At 41.5% G+C, this 13,661-nt stretch overlaps 2 protein-coding genes across 2 annotated transcripts; one reads left to right on the forward strand and one right to left on the reverse strand.

Moving 5' to 3' along the window:
- Positions 1 to 673: 673 nt before the first annotated feature.
- Positions 674 to 2,018, forward strand: h1-0 (H1.0 linker histone). Its single transcript, XM_069691477.1, has one exon. The coding sequence runs from the start codon at positions 897 to 899 to the stop codon at positions 1,482 to 1,484; it is 588 nt and encodes a 195-aa protein (XP_069547578.1). The 5' UTR covers positions 674 to 896; the 3' UTR covers positions 1,485 to 2,018.
- A 624-nt stretch (positions 2,019 to 2,642) lies between these two features.
- Positions 2,643 to 12,850, reverse strand: rhot2 (ras homolog family member T2). Its single transcript, XM_069691478.1, has 20 exons — positions 12,675 to 12,850; positions 11,532 to 11,590; positions 10,929 to 11,010; positions 10,735 to 10,778; positions 10,106 to 10,159; positions 9,944 to 9,996; positions 9,517 to 9,625; positions 9,231 to 9,332; positions 9,022 to 9,120; positions 8,825 to 8,933; positions 8,604 to 8,724; positions 8,287 to 8,371; positions 8,017 to 8,162; positions 7,802 to 7,902; positions 6,236 to 6,366; positions 6,026 to 6,106; positions 5,807 to 5,929; positions 4,993 to 5,195; positions 2,993 to 4,773; positions 2,643 to 2,909 (listed from the first exon to the last, which is right to left on the reverse strand). Exons 1-19 carry the CDS (start codon positions 12,709 to 12,711, stop codon positions 4,656 to 4,658), a joined length of 1,857 nt encoding a protein of 618 aa, XP_069547579.1. The 5' UTR covers positions 12,712 to 12,850; the 3' UTR covers positions 2,643 to 2,909; positions 2,993 to 4,655.
- Positions 12,851 to 13,661: the final 811 nt, after the last annotated feature.

The following is a 13,661-nucleotide window of genomic DNA, read 5'->3' on the forward strand; positions in this document are numbered from 1 at the left end:
TTGAAGGTGTTGGCAACTTTCCTGACAATAGAGCTCGAGTGGCGACTGCCATAGTGACAGTTATAACCAATTCTGCCCCCAAACCAGCAAACACAGCGAACCCATCCGCCGTGATCCGACCCAAATAAACCCACATTACCGTCCCAAATGTCACCTGCAACTTAGATATCGTGACATTTAATTTATACGAGGTTTAACAGTAAATAATCTCGACCACGTCACTCAAAGTCAATGGCCGGACTGTGTTAGTTGGGAAAATGTATCGATGTATTAAAAGGAAAAACGGCATCCTGCACTGACCGAACAGCGTGCATCGCACTAAGCAAAGATTCAATTTCGATATGCATTGGATGATTTTGCCCGAGGTTCCGTCTGTTTGGGTCAATTTAAAGCGAATTGTGCAAAATTGTTCACGGCACGCGCTACTTCCAGCTGGTTTTCCTGGAATAAAAGTTGTTCGCCGGCGCGGACGGGAATGTCTCTACTATCAGCCCATAATGTTTTGTGGATCAGTACTCATCCGTGGTTTTAATATTTGTCACGAGTTGGAGGATGAAGAAACACAAACGGGACGGCGCCAGTTCCATGGAGTCCGCTAGATCAGCTGCTGGCAGTTGGTGTTCTCAATCACGTCCGCAGATAGGCTTCATAGGCTCACTGAAGCGCCTGTGGAATAAGACACTTAAGTGATCCGGTGTACTAACGCGTCACTTTGTATGGATAACAACAATATTATTTTTTCCTTTATACGCTTTATTACCTAATTGAAGGACTTTGGGGAAAAGCTTTATTTTTGGCCGCGCGAATATTTCGCTCTTCCTGACGTTCCAGTGTACGAGCCGGGTGAAATTACACCTCCAGGACTTGTTTGTTAACTTACTCAAAAGAAAGTCACCATGGCAGAGACGTCGGCAGCTCCAGCCAAAGCCAAGAAGGCGTCCAAGCCCAAGAAACCTACCTCTCATCCCAAGTACTCTGACATGATTAAAGCGGCGATTGTTCACGACGCGAGCCGAAGCGGAGCGTCCCGTCAGTCCATTCAGAAGTACGTGAGGAAGAACTACAAGGTGGGCGACAATGCCGATTTGCAGATTAAAATGGCCCTGAAGAGGCTGGTGGCATCCGGGATGCTGCGCCACACCAGGGGCATCGGTGCGTCCGGATCCTTCAGGCTGACCAAACCAGAAGACTCCAAAAAGCCGAGCAAAGCGGCGGTATCTGCCAAACCAAAGAAGGCAGCAAAGCCCTCCAAACCCAAGAAGGCGGCCAAACCCAAGAAGGTGCCCAAGACGCCGGAAAAACCCAAAAAGGCAGCTGCAAAGAAAGTGAAAAAGGTGGCGAAAAAGGCGACACCAACGAAAGCCAAAAAGGCACCGGCTAAGAAAGCAAAGCCAGCCAAGGCCAAGGCAAAACCAGCAAAGAAAGCAGTCAAGCCAAAGGCAAAGACACCCAAAAAGGCAGCCAAACCAGCAAGAAAGAAGTAAAAAAAGACATTAACAGAAAGACAAAGTCACTGTAAATACTTAAGGAAATGTTTTCGTATATGTATTATTTTTGTAAGGTCTCATGCAAACTTATGCTGTTTTTACCAGTAGTTTTCTCTTCATTGCACTATAGCCTCAAGACGCTGTAGAAATAATTGCGAGCATTTTTGTTCCGTTAATACTGTTAATTTCGTTGTGATCCTTGGATGCATATAGACTACTCGGATCTTGCGGAAGAGGAAAATGTGTAAATAGAGTCAAACTAATGAATGGTTATTGTTTGTGCACGGGATCATACTGAAAATACACATGTTTCAATGGTGAGCATTGTTGAGCCTTTACAATGTACAGACCATAGGCAGTGGACGTCAGCAAGGTTTTCCTAAAGGCTCTATAGTTGACATTCAGCCTCCATTCTGTATATTTTCTCATGTTCAGACGACTCATAATATACAAACATCCCACTGTGTTGAGTCCCTTTTAAAGACTGTTTACACTGCGATTCAATAAACCTTCGTCATCTTCTACAAAAAAGTGCTTGTGAACTTATTGCGCGCATTTTACGCGTGCGTAAAAAGCTTGGAGAAGTGGTCAGTGAAGCGGACGGAGGAGTTTCTATGCGCTAATCTAAAAGATTAATAGGTTTTTATGTAATGTAATCACTCAGAACAGTAAGCCTGTCTCCTCTTAAATGTATGCGTATGGACTATGATTTGAAACGAAATATAAGTAATGAGAGCTATTATGCATCAGAATGGTGCAGAAAAATACATTCTTCTGAAGCTTTGATGAGATGGATGATTTTCTGTCGCATAGGGGCTGACAAAATATCGTGACACTTACGTTACAGACTGACTTAACTAAGTTAAAAGTTAGACTATGTAATGGGAACTGGAGAATACATAAGGAAAGCAGTAGTGTTAAATGTTATCATGTTACATCAAAAACTAATTCGTGTATTTCCCAAATAGCCATGGGGGGCAGACGTGAGATCATGCAAAATGCAGAGCTTCTATTGGGGAACAAAGTGACCTCAAGAAATAAGCTACCTAAGCAGTGGTTAACTCGGTCAATTTACTAAGAATTCCGTTTTTAAATTAAACTGGCCCAAATACCTCAGGGAACCATTAAGAACTGTCTCGAATGAAGGCCATAAAGTTTAATTTACAGCAGTCTTTTATTTGTAAAGCACTTCGGTTTTTCTAGCACATGAAACTACACGCAAAACCCCTTCCACATACTCCTCAGAGCGGCCGCACACCACCGAGGAGATGCCTTTGCAGACACACCCATCGCTCACTGCCCTGCTTCTCACCTGATGTACAACATTGCCATCTTGTGGTGCCTCGCAGGAACATGCGACTCCTCTTCACTGCAGTTGGGACTGAGGCAGCAGCAGCAGCAAAGGCTGGAGTCAAACTGATGCTGAAAGTCAAGATAACATACACATTATCCTCCATGCTGTTATTCATTATCCTTGTAGAGAGGCGTAAGATCATAAAACCAACCTTGTTAAATGACTCCTAGCTGAGCAATCAAAGAGGAACACCCTCACTCCCAGAGCATGTTGTTCTTGCTTTTTGAGATGCTGTGCAAAAGGGCTGTAATTGGCGTTGCATCAACACAGCAATCTGATTTCAATAGAGCAGCAGACTATTCACTTAAAACAAATATGGTTTTGAGACTAAGCTCATTTGGCATCAAGTCTATAATATTTTAAACAACAAAGCCTCCTTTGAGTTCAAGACACATGAAAGAGTAGCAGAGATCAAAACAAAGTGTGTTTTGGTCTCTGAAGTCTGATACTTATGTGTGAAATCTAAAAACAAAACAAACTTCAGTCAAAATTTATCATCCAGAAAAAAATGGATGCAAAGAAATACAAAACACAAAGTGCCAAAGCATTCACAACATCTCTTTCATCCCAACACCCACAACGTCTTTTAGCCAAAAGTCCCCACCCGGTCTGGTCTGGTGGTCTTTTATTCAGCATCTAAATCAGTTCATTTTCAGTAAGAAAACAGCACTTTAAAAGTCACTTAAATGGGTCCTGCAGAAACAGCAGGCCCTCAGCTAAGTCAAGCAACACAACAGATATTATCATGACAGACTCATGATGGGAAAACAACACAATGGCAGATTAGGTAACACAGTCAAAGTGTATGCACAGTGTATTCCAGGTGTGTGTGAATAGTCTCAATCAAAACTAACCCCATTTCAATGTGAACAGAAGCCGAGAGATAAATTTGACCACATTTTCTTTAACATTTTTTCACTGTTAAATTGTACCTAGCCTTCTTTTAGAGGAGAACAAATCACTTGCTTTCTTGCAGATGCAATGCAAACCAATTTTTTTCTTCATGCACGAGGAGAAATCTCTCTCTGCCACCGCATTTCTGTGGATGCGCTTACTGTTAAAAACAATTTAACAATAAGATTTAAGCTGAATACAAGGATTAATTCTCAAGCAAAGTGGTACGTCCAAGGGGGCCAATAACATGCTACGACTACTCATTGCTGCTGGAGTTATTTGGCAAATCAGATATTTCCTCTTGGATCTGCGTTGTCTTGGTCAAAAGGAAAAGGGGTTGTTTGTTCAGGGGTTTGAGTGGCAGCCAACTAGGATGTCTTCTTTGCTAAAAATGCTTCACATGCCCCCTGTGGTTCTTCAGTCTTGTCAATTTGGCATTTTTCTAATATGCTCAGGAAACACAGCATGTATATAAAAACTCTCATCATTTACACTGAGGGGAAAGCAGTGGACTTGACACCACTATCTTCCTGCATTTTTACCCCTCTGATAAAGCACCTTTGTGGACTAAACGGTAGCAGTTCTTTGCGTATCAAGCGCAGACAGGCTAACCCCTAATTAGCCTGTTTCAACGATATAAGGCAGAAAAAACTGGGCACGGCATCATGGGGAACAAAGCGACCACCACCTGGACTATTGCGATGAACTGACGTCAAAATGAAAAGGTCAGACACTGAATGGCAGAGATATGGAAAGTTTCCTTTAAGCCGTCAAGGTAAAAACTAAGATGATGAAGACTTTGTGTCGTTCAGACTGCAGTGGTTCTGGATCATGTCTCAGAGGTTTGGTCTTGATGGATGGAGCGTCAGGTTGAATGAAGAAAGACAAAAACAAAAAACAATCGCCCAGCTCGCTGTTGCTCATTTCAGTCTGGCAACGGCTCTGTAGATAGCAAAACCCAGAACTGTAACCACAGCTGAGCCCAACGCCACTCTCAGCCAGAAGGATGTGTTGCTCATGTCTGAACCATTCAGGTGTCTGGAGGAAAAAATAAAAATCAAGAGGGTCAGCCATATCAAATAACGCAGATACTAATATTAACAAGACAGATGTTTAGCTTTTTACATCTCTACCTACGACCTCTCGTCATTCAAAGTTTTCAAACATATTTTCCCCAGAATGATCTCTATATTTCCCTTGTTTTTAGTGAAGCCTGATTTTTAATGAAGTGCAGGAGGTTCTCTAACTAAAACGTACGGGTACATCGCCGCCCAGGCGAGCCTGGTGTAGATGTTCTTGCTGGTGGAGCCGAGAAACAGGCTGGAGAAGGGCAGCGGGGGAGGTAGGCGGTGTTTGTAACAAAACTCTGCTGGCGTCATCCCGTGGAACTGCTTGACTTCAGGAAGGTCCACTTTAGAAGCGACCAGCACACATGGGATGTTGCTCTCCATGTAGTGTTGCTGAATTTAGAAAATGGGATGAAGAGGGAAAAGTTTAGTTGAGAGATGCAAATTTATCTTTTAAAAGGGGGTCCTAATAAAATTCAGACAACCGTTATTTGTTATTCATAAGTATGATGGTTTTGGAGACACCCATTACAGCTTGCGTGTTTCACGTGATTGACAGTAAGAAAGCAAAATCACAAATTGTTTACATGGAGCTTTTTTTAAAAATTGGTTTCATCTGATAAAACTAGAGTTTAAAACAACCCTGATCTCTTTGCACTTTCAGAAGATGGTCTCTCCCATGACATTCTCTTTAGTATTAAGGATTTTCTAACTACGACAAGTTTCCGCCCTCAAAAATGTACTTTTTCTAATTGCATATGTAATTTTTTTCTAATTGCATGAAGGCAGCAAAGTGAAAATTATTGCTGTATTAAATAGTCTGCACTTGTATAGTGCTTTATCACTGTATCAGGCTCAAAGCGCTTTTTACACTGTTTACCATTCACCCATTCATTCACACGCTAATGAGACTGAGCTGCCATGCAAGGTGCTTGCCATCAGGAGTACATTCACACACCGATGGTGACACTTTAAATGCTCCTCTTAACTGTTTTGGGACTGACCTTGTATATGCTGGCACAATAGTCAAAGGAATGGGGGTCACTGGTGTCATACATGAGACAAGCAACATCACAGGAGGCGTCTGATGCCTTCAGGAACTCTGTCTCCACGTCTACCTCTTTGAGCTGCACAGGGAAGGGAAGAGAGGAGTGTGGCGTACATGCTTAAGTCAGCGTCAGAGGTTAAAGGTCAGCACTAATATCGGTTTGGAAGCTACTTACGATAAGGTACTTCTCCTGGTTGCTGAGTTGGACAGTATTTATGACATGTGGGGAGAAGGCACTGCTGGAATTTCCTTTATTCTATGGAAGCCAAAAACAGCCACAACTCAGCAAAATCAGGGCTGACAATGGAGACTAATGGAAGCTTATCACAGCTTAACAATGCAACATGTGACAAATTCAGCTCCAAACTAGCTGATGTTGCCATACCACAACGTCGCGGCCCACAAAGGCCTGGAGAAAGGCTGTCTTGCCAGTTCCTTGAGGTCCAATCACCTTGCAGAGAAACACTGACCGCTGTGTCTGACGCTTCTCCAGGTCCACCTCCTTCTCTCGAGTCACTGCACAAATAAAAAGCACACAAACACAAATATAAACAAAAAGCACCAACATACCTGTCTGCCAGTCTTTCAAGGAAAATCTGATTAGCCTTGCTGCAAGCACACTGCTGGAACTGTCGTCTTACCTCACCGAATAGTAAAATTAAAAATTTCCGTTTCTTTTAAGATACCATTAATAGCCTTGAAGTGGGAGAAAGATCTGTGCTCTTGTGTTTCATCACTATTTGGTTTATCTTGGCTGCCAATCACAACATAACAGGCTACAGACCAGCTTGTAGAAAACATGACTGGAGCTGACCAGTTTATCTCTGAAAAACGGTAGCTGCTCCATCTAAGATATCCTCAATAAAACCTAAATAGAGTGCCGTTACAAAATAATGGTGTGACGACAAATAGAATAAAAAAGGTTTGTGGTCTCGCAGGAAAGTACATGTCATTACCAAAATCAAGAAGCTCTACCGTCTGTACAGGAGCCAGTTCACGATATGTAGCACTCAGCTTTTCTGGAACCACTCGGTGCAGTCAAGACTTAACTAAACTCTAAATCAGTCTTGAATTGTAGTTTGTGAAACAAAGCTGTTGGGGCACGACGTGAAAGGTTCGGGAGGTCCTTGGCTCGACCCATCTGTGGCACAATGTGGCGATCCATCAAACGTTTGTTGAGTCGAGATATTTCAGGACCAAAATATGTGACTGACAAGCCAAGTGATGGGCCATGAGAGAGACCCGCTGACACTGACTTCCCTAGAGGGATACCACTCATCAGGGCCAAAAATAAAACACAATAACAATGAACATTAATACAGCTCAATAAAAAGTTGATTTGCCACTGTTGAAGTAACATGAGCTAAAAGCTGTAACCGGTCCCTTTGAAATAGAGACTTTCTCTGGCTTCTGTGACATCTATAGTCAACTGGGCAACACGTCTCACAGACCAGCATGTATGTGGATAACAGCAGTGAGACGTATTAAAATCACACGTTCCATTCTTGTTCAGGTTTTGCTGACAAATCAAACTGCCTGCATACTGAATTACATCTCCTCATATTAGCTAAGGATGAATCACTAACTAAATCAATAATCCACATTTTTGGGGTTAAAGTTAACAAACACACAACACAGTTAATTTCGTGTGCCAAGCGTGCACTATATTTCAAACCGTGCATACAAAAATGTGTTAATAGACATGCATTTAAAAACGGCTGACCGTTGAACTATTTATTGACATCTCATGGACAAAAACATATGTATGTTAAAGTATGAGGCTACAATGGACAGGTCATTATGTTCTATAGTCAATAAAAAGAGTCAACATTTCTAATTGACGTGTTGCGTCAAGATTGTCTACGACTGACAAAGTTAATCTCACACCCACCCACAACCACAACCACACCCACACACCCACACCCAGACCCAGACACCCACACCCACACACCTGTGATCCCAGCAGTCTGTGACTCCTGTTCAGTGATGATTGGGTAGCCGAGGTATCCTAGGTGCTCCAGGCAACGGTGGATATCAATGTATGCAGAAAGCCTGCATGTGAAGGGCACACATGAGAGCTTTAAACAGTTCAGACTATGAACTGCCTGACATTGCAATAAAGTGTAAACCATTGCACAATCCTCAACGACTTAGTGAGATACTTACATCCATTGACACAGGTAGCCGTGATTAGAGATGTAGCCCTCGTCTGTGGTTGGGACGATCATGTAGACGTCTGCACCCCATGGCATGTAAGGACATACACAAAACAGGTTCTTGAGCTCCGTTGGTGAGAGAGCGGAGTCCTTATCCTAAAACGGAAAACAGACCACTTCTTCAAATCTTCCTCTTCCAGTGAACAAGAGGATTGCATTCACATTACATTTTACAGTCCAGTGTGACATTGTGACTCAGGCAGCTACGACTGCTACTCACTTCATCATACTTGTCAAACAACTGCTGAAGGAACTGGCGGCCGAAATGATTGAGCTCGGTGGTGCAGCCTGCAGGAACCCGCAGTCTTACAACAGAAAAACAACAATTAGATATTTCGATGACACGGCATTCCTGACTAATCTGGAGAAACAACATAAAGCAAAATGGAAACAGGACAAATACAGCAAGTCTGAGATAACTATGTAGAAAACATGGAACAGGATCGTTTCTATCAACTATTTCAATATAACCTGCTGAAATACTATAGCTATTAACAGTTTAATATTTGACAGACAGGATGTAGTCACTCCACATACTCAGGGTAAAGGTAATCATCAGTCAGGTCTAGGGTGTCATCATAACCAAACTTCCTGAGGATAGTCCATGTGGTTTCATGTCGGCCCCTCTGGATAAATAATGTATTAAGGAACAAGAAACCTGAAAAAGAAGAGAGGTGATACTTGGCCATTCGTTGAACGTGGCCCCTCGAACAACAGGGTTTAAAGTTACATGTTCTCATTCATGATCGTTTTTTTACCATTTAGGGTGAGACCATTGTCCTGTACCCCATCGCTGGTGTTTTTCCAAACAACTGTCTTGACATCTTCTAAGGCTTGAGGTGCCAGAGGATTCCCAAAACAAGATTTCTACATGAAAAGATGAATTTTATTTTTAGAGCAAGAAAAAGTATGAGAAATAGCAGAGAAAACACGTTGATGTGATTTTAACTGGTACCTGAAAGCTGTTGAGTTCAGCGTCACTGAGGATATGGTCGTTGTCCTGGTCAGAAACGTAGAATACTCTGCTGAGGGCTCGGACACATAATGGTTTTAGCTGGAAAAAAATATTGGATATTGCTTATTAGTTTGTTTGTATGCATATGTCTGTAAGTGGACTGGGACGGACAGGTTCACAGTTGGCATCCATTTACAAAAATGGCTGACCTGTTTGTCCTCTGGGTCGTAAAGAGGAGCAGTTGGGTGGAGAACTGCCTTCTGTGCATAGTAGAACAGCTCGGAAATGTTTTTTAGGTTCTTTGCGGAACACTTGAAAAAGACAAACGTCACAAGGAATATTTCAGATACAACTGTCAATGCAATCCATAAGCCAGATAAAGTGTAAATATTTGTGTGAAATCAGGCAACTGGGTCTCAATGGTAGAGTTAGCAGGTGTGTACAGACTGGAGAGATCAGCAGACTGGATAAGTGTGTGACAGAGCTGAGCTTCACCTCAACACACGTCTCAATCTCAGAGAACTGGTTCATGATGGGAAGAATGGTTTCCATTGAACTCCCACAGCGCAGATCAGACTTGTTTCCCACGAGGATGATGGGAGCTCTGATATAACAAACAGAGACAGGATAACACTGAGTAAAACATGTCCATGATTTGTTGTTTACGGACATCACAATATGTGGAACTCTGCTGGACAACATAAACTGAACATTTACAGGGTTCAAATATTTTTTGAATGCAAGGATCTCTCTGCATTTTGAGCATTTAGGTGCTTAAACGTTACTTAGGTTGATTTAGGAAAATGCGAGAAGGAGCTCATGCTCCTAGATTGCAAAATTGCTTGCAAACACAGAGGTAGTACAAAGTTCAGGAGACTGTGCGAGCCCATTCAACACACACCCATCAACAGCTGATACATACTTGTTCCCTTTCTCTGCGTCTCCATTTACTAAAGGTATCCATTTGGTTTTGATCTGAAAAATAAAAGGCAGGGTCTGACACAATTGTAGTTTGTTTGTATTCTAAATGCAAATGTAATTCAGCACAGTGTTAGACAATATAGGTCGAGTAGCAGGTAACTACCTTGTCTATTGTGTCCTCGTTGGTGACATCGTACACTACACACACCACATTAGCCTGTATGGGATGAACAAAGTAAGCTGACAATAACTTTCACAACAAAAACGGACCCCACTCTGTTATGTTATACCCTGATACAACATTAAGTTAAGAAAATATATACCTTTATCACTTCAAAGTATGTGCAGGAAAAAATTACTGATTGTCTAATCACATGCAAAAATTTATTCAGGGCCCAAATACAATGTGCAAGAGTTTATGGAAGTACAAAAATGCCTGGAGCCAGAGAAAAGAAAATGATCAGGCTCTGTATTGTTTAGCTTTGGGTGTTAAGCTTTTCTCTAAGTATGTTATACTCTGAGAGGCTGCTTGACCAACTTCCAAAAACATGCTTTTTGTTTTAATGAAACTTATGGCAACATTTTTGGTGCCTAGTTTGCAGCCAAACTTAAACAAAACTTTATTTATTTTTAAGGATCAAACTTCAATATTTTAATCAGGGTTAATTAAATTGCAAAACAGCCTTGGTTGCATTAGTTTTTTTTTACATTTTTTATAAAATTGACAGAGGAGCTCTAATGTTGTACAGTATGATGTTAACTATGTTAATTTGTTCTGTATGGTGGAATTACCTTAATGATCTCATCTCTTAGGACTTCATCACTCTGCTCTTTCTCTATTGAGGTTAAGGACAAACATAAAGAGTCTTAAAGCCATGTCATAAAGACCCACATGCATCATTTATGGATTCAACAAGCACACACACACACACACACACACACACACACACACACACACACGCACACACGCACACACGCCATGTTACCTGAGTAGTCCACTATGTGTGTGGGCACCTTCTCTGGAGTCACATCAGCAGGGATGGTGATGTCTTCAGCTCTGAGTGGAACCTGTTATAGATTGCAGACCACATGCTGTATTAACCTTTAATCATTTAATCAGACTGCAGCCCTCCATAACACAAGCATAGATTTTCAATTACACAGTAAGCGTGGACAAAATTATGGTTCGGAGAAAAAAAACATTAAGCCTTGACCTGACAGGCTAGACAACTTCAAATTCAGTAATCTGAGTAATATAAAACTACTTTTAAATGACTGTTCTGAAATCACACGAAGCCTCACGTGACAACAGGACTGAGCAGAACGAAAACATCTCAGGAAGCCACAGAGTATATGACAGGGTAGTTCTGGATTCATTGATTAGTATATCAGCAGCACAAATAAGTGTCAAATACACAGGAAACACCCCGGCCAAAATCAAATAATGATATTTTTGACCAAATACATAGACTGCGAGAATATTACAGTAATGGCCACTGGTGCCTTCACATTTATACAATGAGGTTATTGAAAAACAGAATCATCTGTGAGCAAAAACACAGTGTTGAACAGCTGTGCTCACAACTCACCTCTTCTGGGAACTCTTCTCCGACCAGAGACATGATGAGTGAAGTCTTCCCCACCTTGGCTGTTGGAGGAGAAAATATAATATATACATATATATATATATGAGGAGGATGAGAGCAGCTGAAGGACACAATCTCAAGGAGCACATCTGGCTCATATGATGACAGGTGTTATTGTAAAAGTAGTTACATGTACTAGCAGGTTGGCTGACTGTGTAATCTTTAGATTATCATTTGAGATTAGATTATCGTGGTGCAGCTGGTTAAAAAGAACAAATGAACACAAAACACTAAAATGAGCCTCAGCTGTGAAACTAATTACACGTATTCAAGAACTGTACTCGAGTACAAAACTTTAAAGTTCCTGCAATTGTTGTATTTTTGGTCCAAACTGATCTATAAAGTGGCTCAAATTGTCCCAATGTTCAATAACTACAGCAGTAAAATGCAGCGTGTACTTTTTTACTTTTTATCCTTTTGGTGCATCTCGCTGATAAAACTGACGTCCTTGTTCCTCCAGTGACGTTTTGAACGGAGGAGTTTATCTCGGTACTTTTACTAAAAGTAAACTAACTCTTCCACCGCTGAATGACCTTTAAAACACACATTTATAATCTGGTGTTGTTATAAATCTTGTTGTCTAAACTGTCCTCGTATCTTATTCGCTACTGCTGCCGGCGGTGATGAAGCAGCTGACGCGGACACACTCTCTCAACTTTGAGGAGTTTTTAAACAACACTTTTGACGCCGTGTTGCATCCGTGTCCCGTGTAATGTGTCTTTCAGTGGATAATTGCTCTGCTGGCCGGTTAAAGAAAACACAAACAAACAAAAAAAGGTAATTATCCATCGGCAGTTATATAACTAACCGTTACAACTTTATAGCAATAACACTCTTGAGCCAGCAGGCGGAAATCAACATTTACAAAGCAGCCACTTCCCGCAAAATACACTTTTTTTTTTTTTTTTTTTTTTTAATTTGACAGGCCGCAGATATCGCAGAGGCAAATATCGGTGCTCTTTGAGGACATCTATCTCCACCATAACACGGGAAGTTCCCGAGGTACGTTCAGCTTCAAGTCAGTAAGTCGGTTAGCTTCAACGGCTCATGTTTGCTCATCGTTTAGCCGGCGGTCAGCTGACTTACGTTCCCCCAATAAAAGTATCCTGACGTCTTGTTTCATGTTTCCTCGCTCTTTGACGAACAGCTGGACGCGCGGCGGTTCTACACAAACATTTATCTTTCATTTGAATGTCAAACTTCGAAGCTGCGAGCAAGCGTGCGCCTTCCCCACCGCGACGTGCAGCCAAGGTGAAACCATGTTGTTCCGGGTTCACAGAGGGAGACCGTGAAAACACGCCGCCTGTTGGACAAACGGTGTCATTACACCGTCAGGGTGGATTTCATGGGCGAAACGTATAATGGAACATTTTAACAATGACGTCTCTTGTTAATCTGTTCCCTTAATAGACTTTGTTACTGGACTTAAATAAATAAAAATAATTTAATTTTTTTTTCTCGAGTTGGTTTAAAAGATTCTGCAGACGACTGTAGAAATTAAACATGTGCTGTGGATATCCCCCAAAACCCATCAGTTCCAGATGAAGATTCACCGTCACATCCTTACTGTCATTAAAATGCAGTTTGGATCGTCTCAAAAAAGCTTTATGTATCAGAGGTCTGCAAGGGAATGATCTGCTTTTCGACAATCGCTCGAGTGCTGGACCTGGATGTCTATTTTAATTGAATGGCAAATCATTCTCAGGCCTGGAGAGTCTCCTTTTCAGGACTGGATGGTTGAATACAGAAAAGCACCTGCATATGAAACAATTCCATGTAGGGAGGAAGGCAGGAAAGATACAGTCTCATTGACACAAGCCATAACGTTGTTTCACATCAACTGGTGTTTATCCGTCTGCTTACCAATTTAATTCACATTTCAGTATTTCAGAGTCGTCCTTGTAAAAATAAATAGGCCTACTGGTATTACCGCAAGTAGAGATCTGTATTTAAGTTTTTTTGTTATGGACAGAGTGTATGCATTTTATCCACTGAAGCATTTGCCGCATTTTTTTTAATTTGTAAAAATATTTAAATAAGTACAATTCTTGGGAGAGCAGAAGAGGTGTTTGT

The sequence above is a fragment of the Brachyistius frenatus genome, unplaced genomic scaffold, assembly GCF_029030835.1.
Source record: "Brachyistius frenatus isolate BFR_SWC_R1_liver_20210118 unplaced genomic scaffold, ASM2903083v1 Contig_11, whole genome shotgun sequence".
In the NCBI taxonomy this organism is placed as follows: Eukaryota; Metazoa; Chordata; class Actinopteri; family Embiotocidae; genus Brachyistius; species Brachyistius frenatus.

Bases quoted from the DNA above. Each gene is read 5' to 3' on its own strand.
- h1-0 (XM_069691477.1), top strand. From the start codon at position 897: ATGGCAGAGACGTCGGCAGCTCCAGCCAAAGCCAAGAAGGCGTCCAAG.
- rhot2 (XM_069691478.1), bottom strand. From the start codon at position 12,711: ATGAAACAAGACGTCAGGATACTTTTATTGGGGGAAC. The intron at 10,779-10,928 runs GTAACATGGCGT...TAACCTCAATAG, and splicing joins ACACATAGTGGACTACTCAG to AGAAAGAGCAGAGTGATGAA. The intron at 8,372-8,603 runs GTATGTGGAGTG...TTCTGTTGTAAG, and splicing joins GATGATTACCTTTACCCTGA to ACTGCGGGTTCCTGCAGGCT.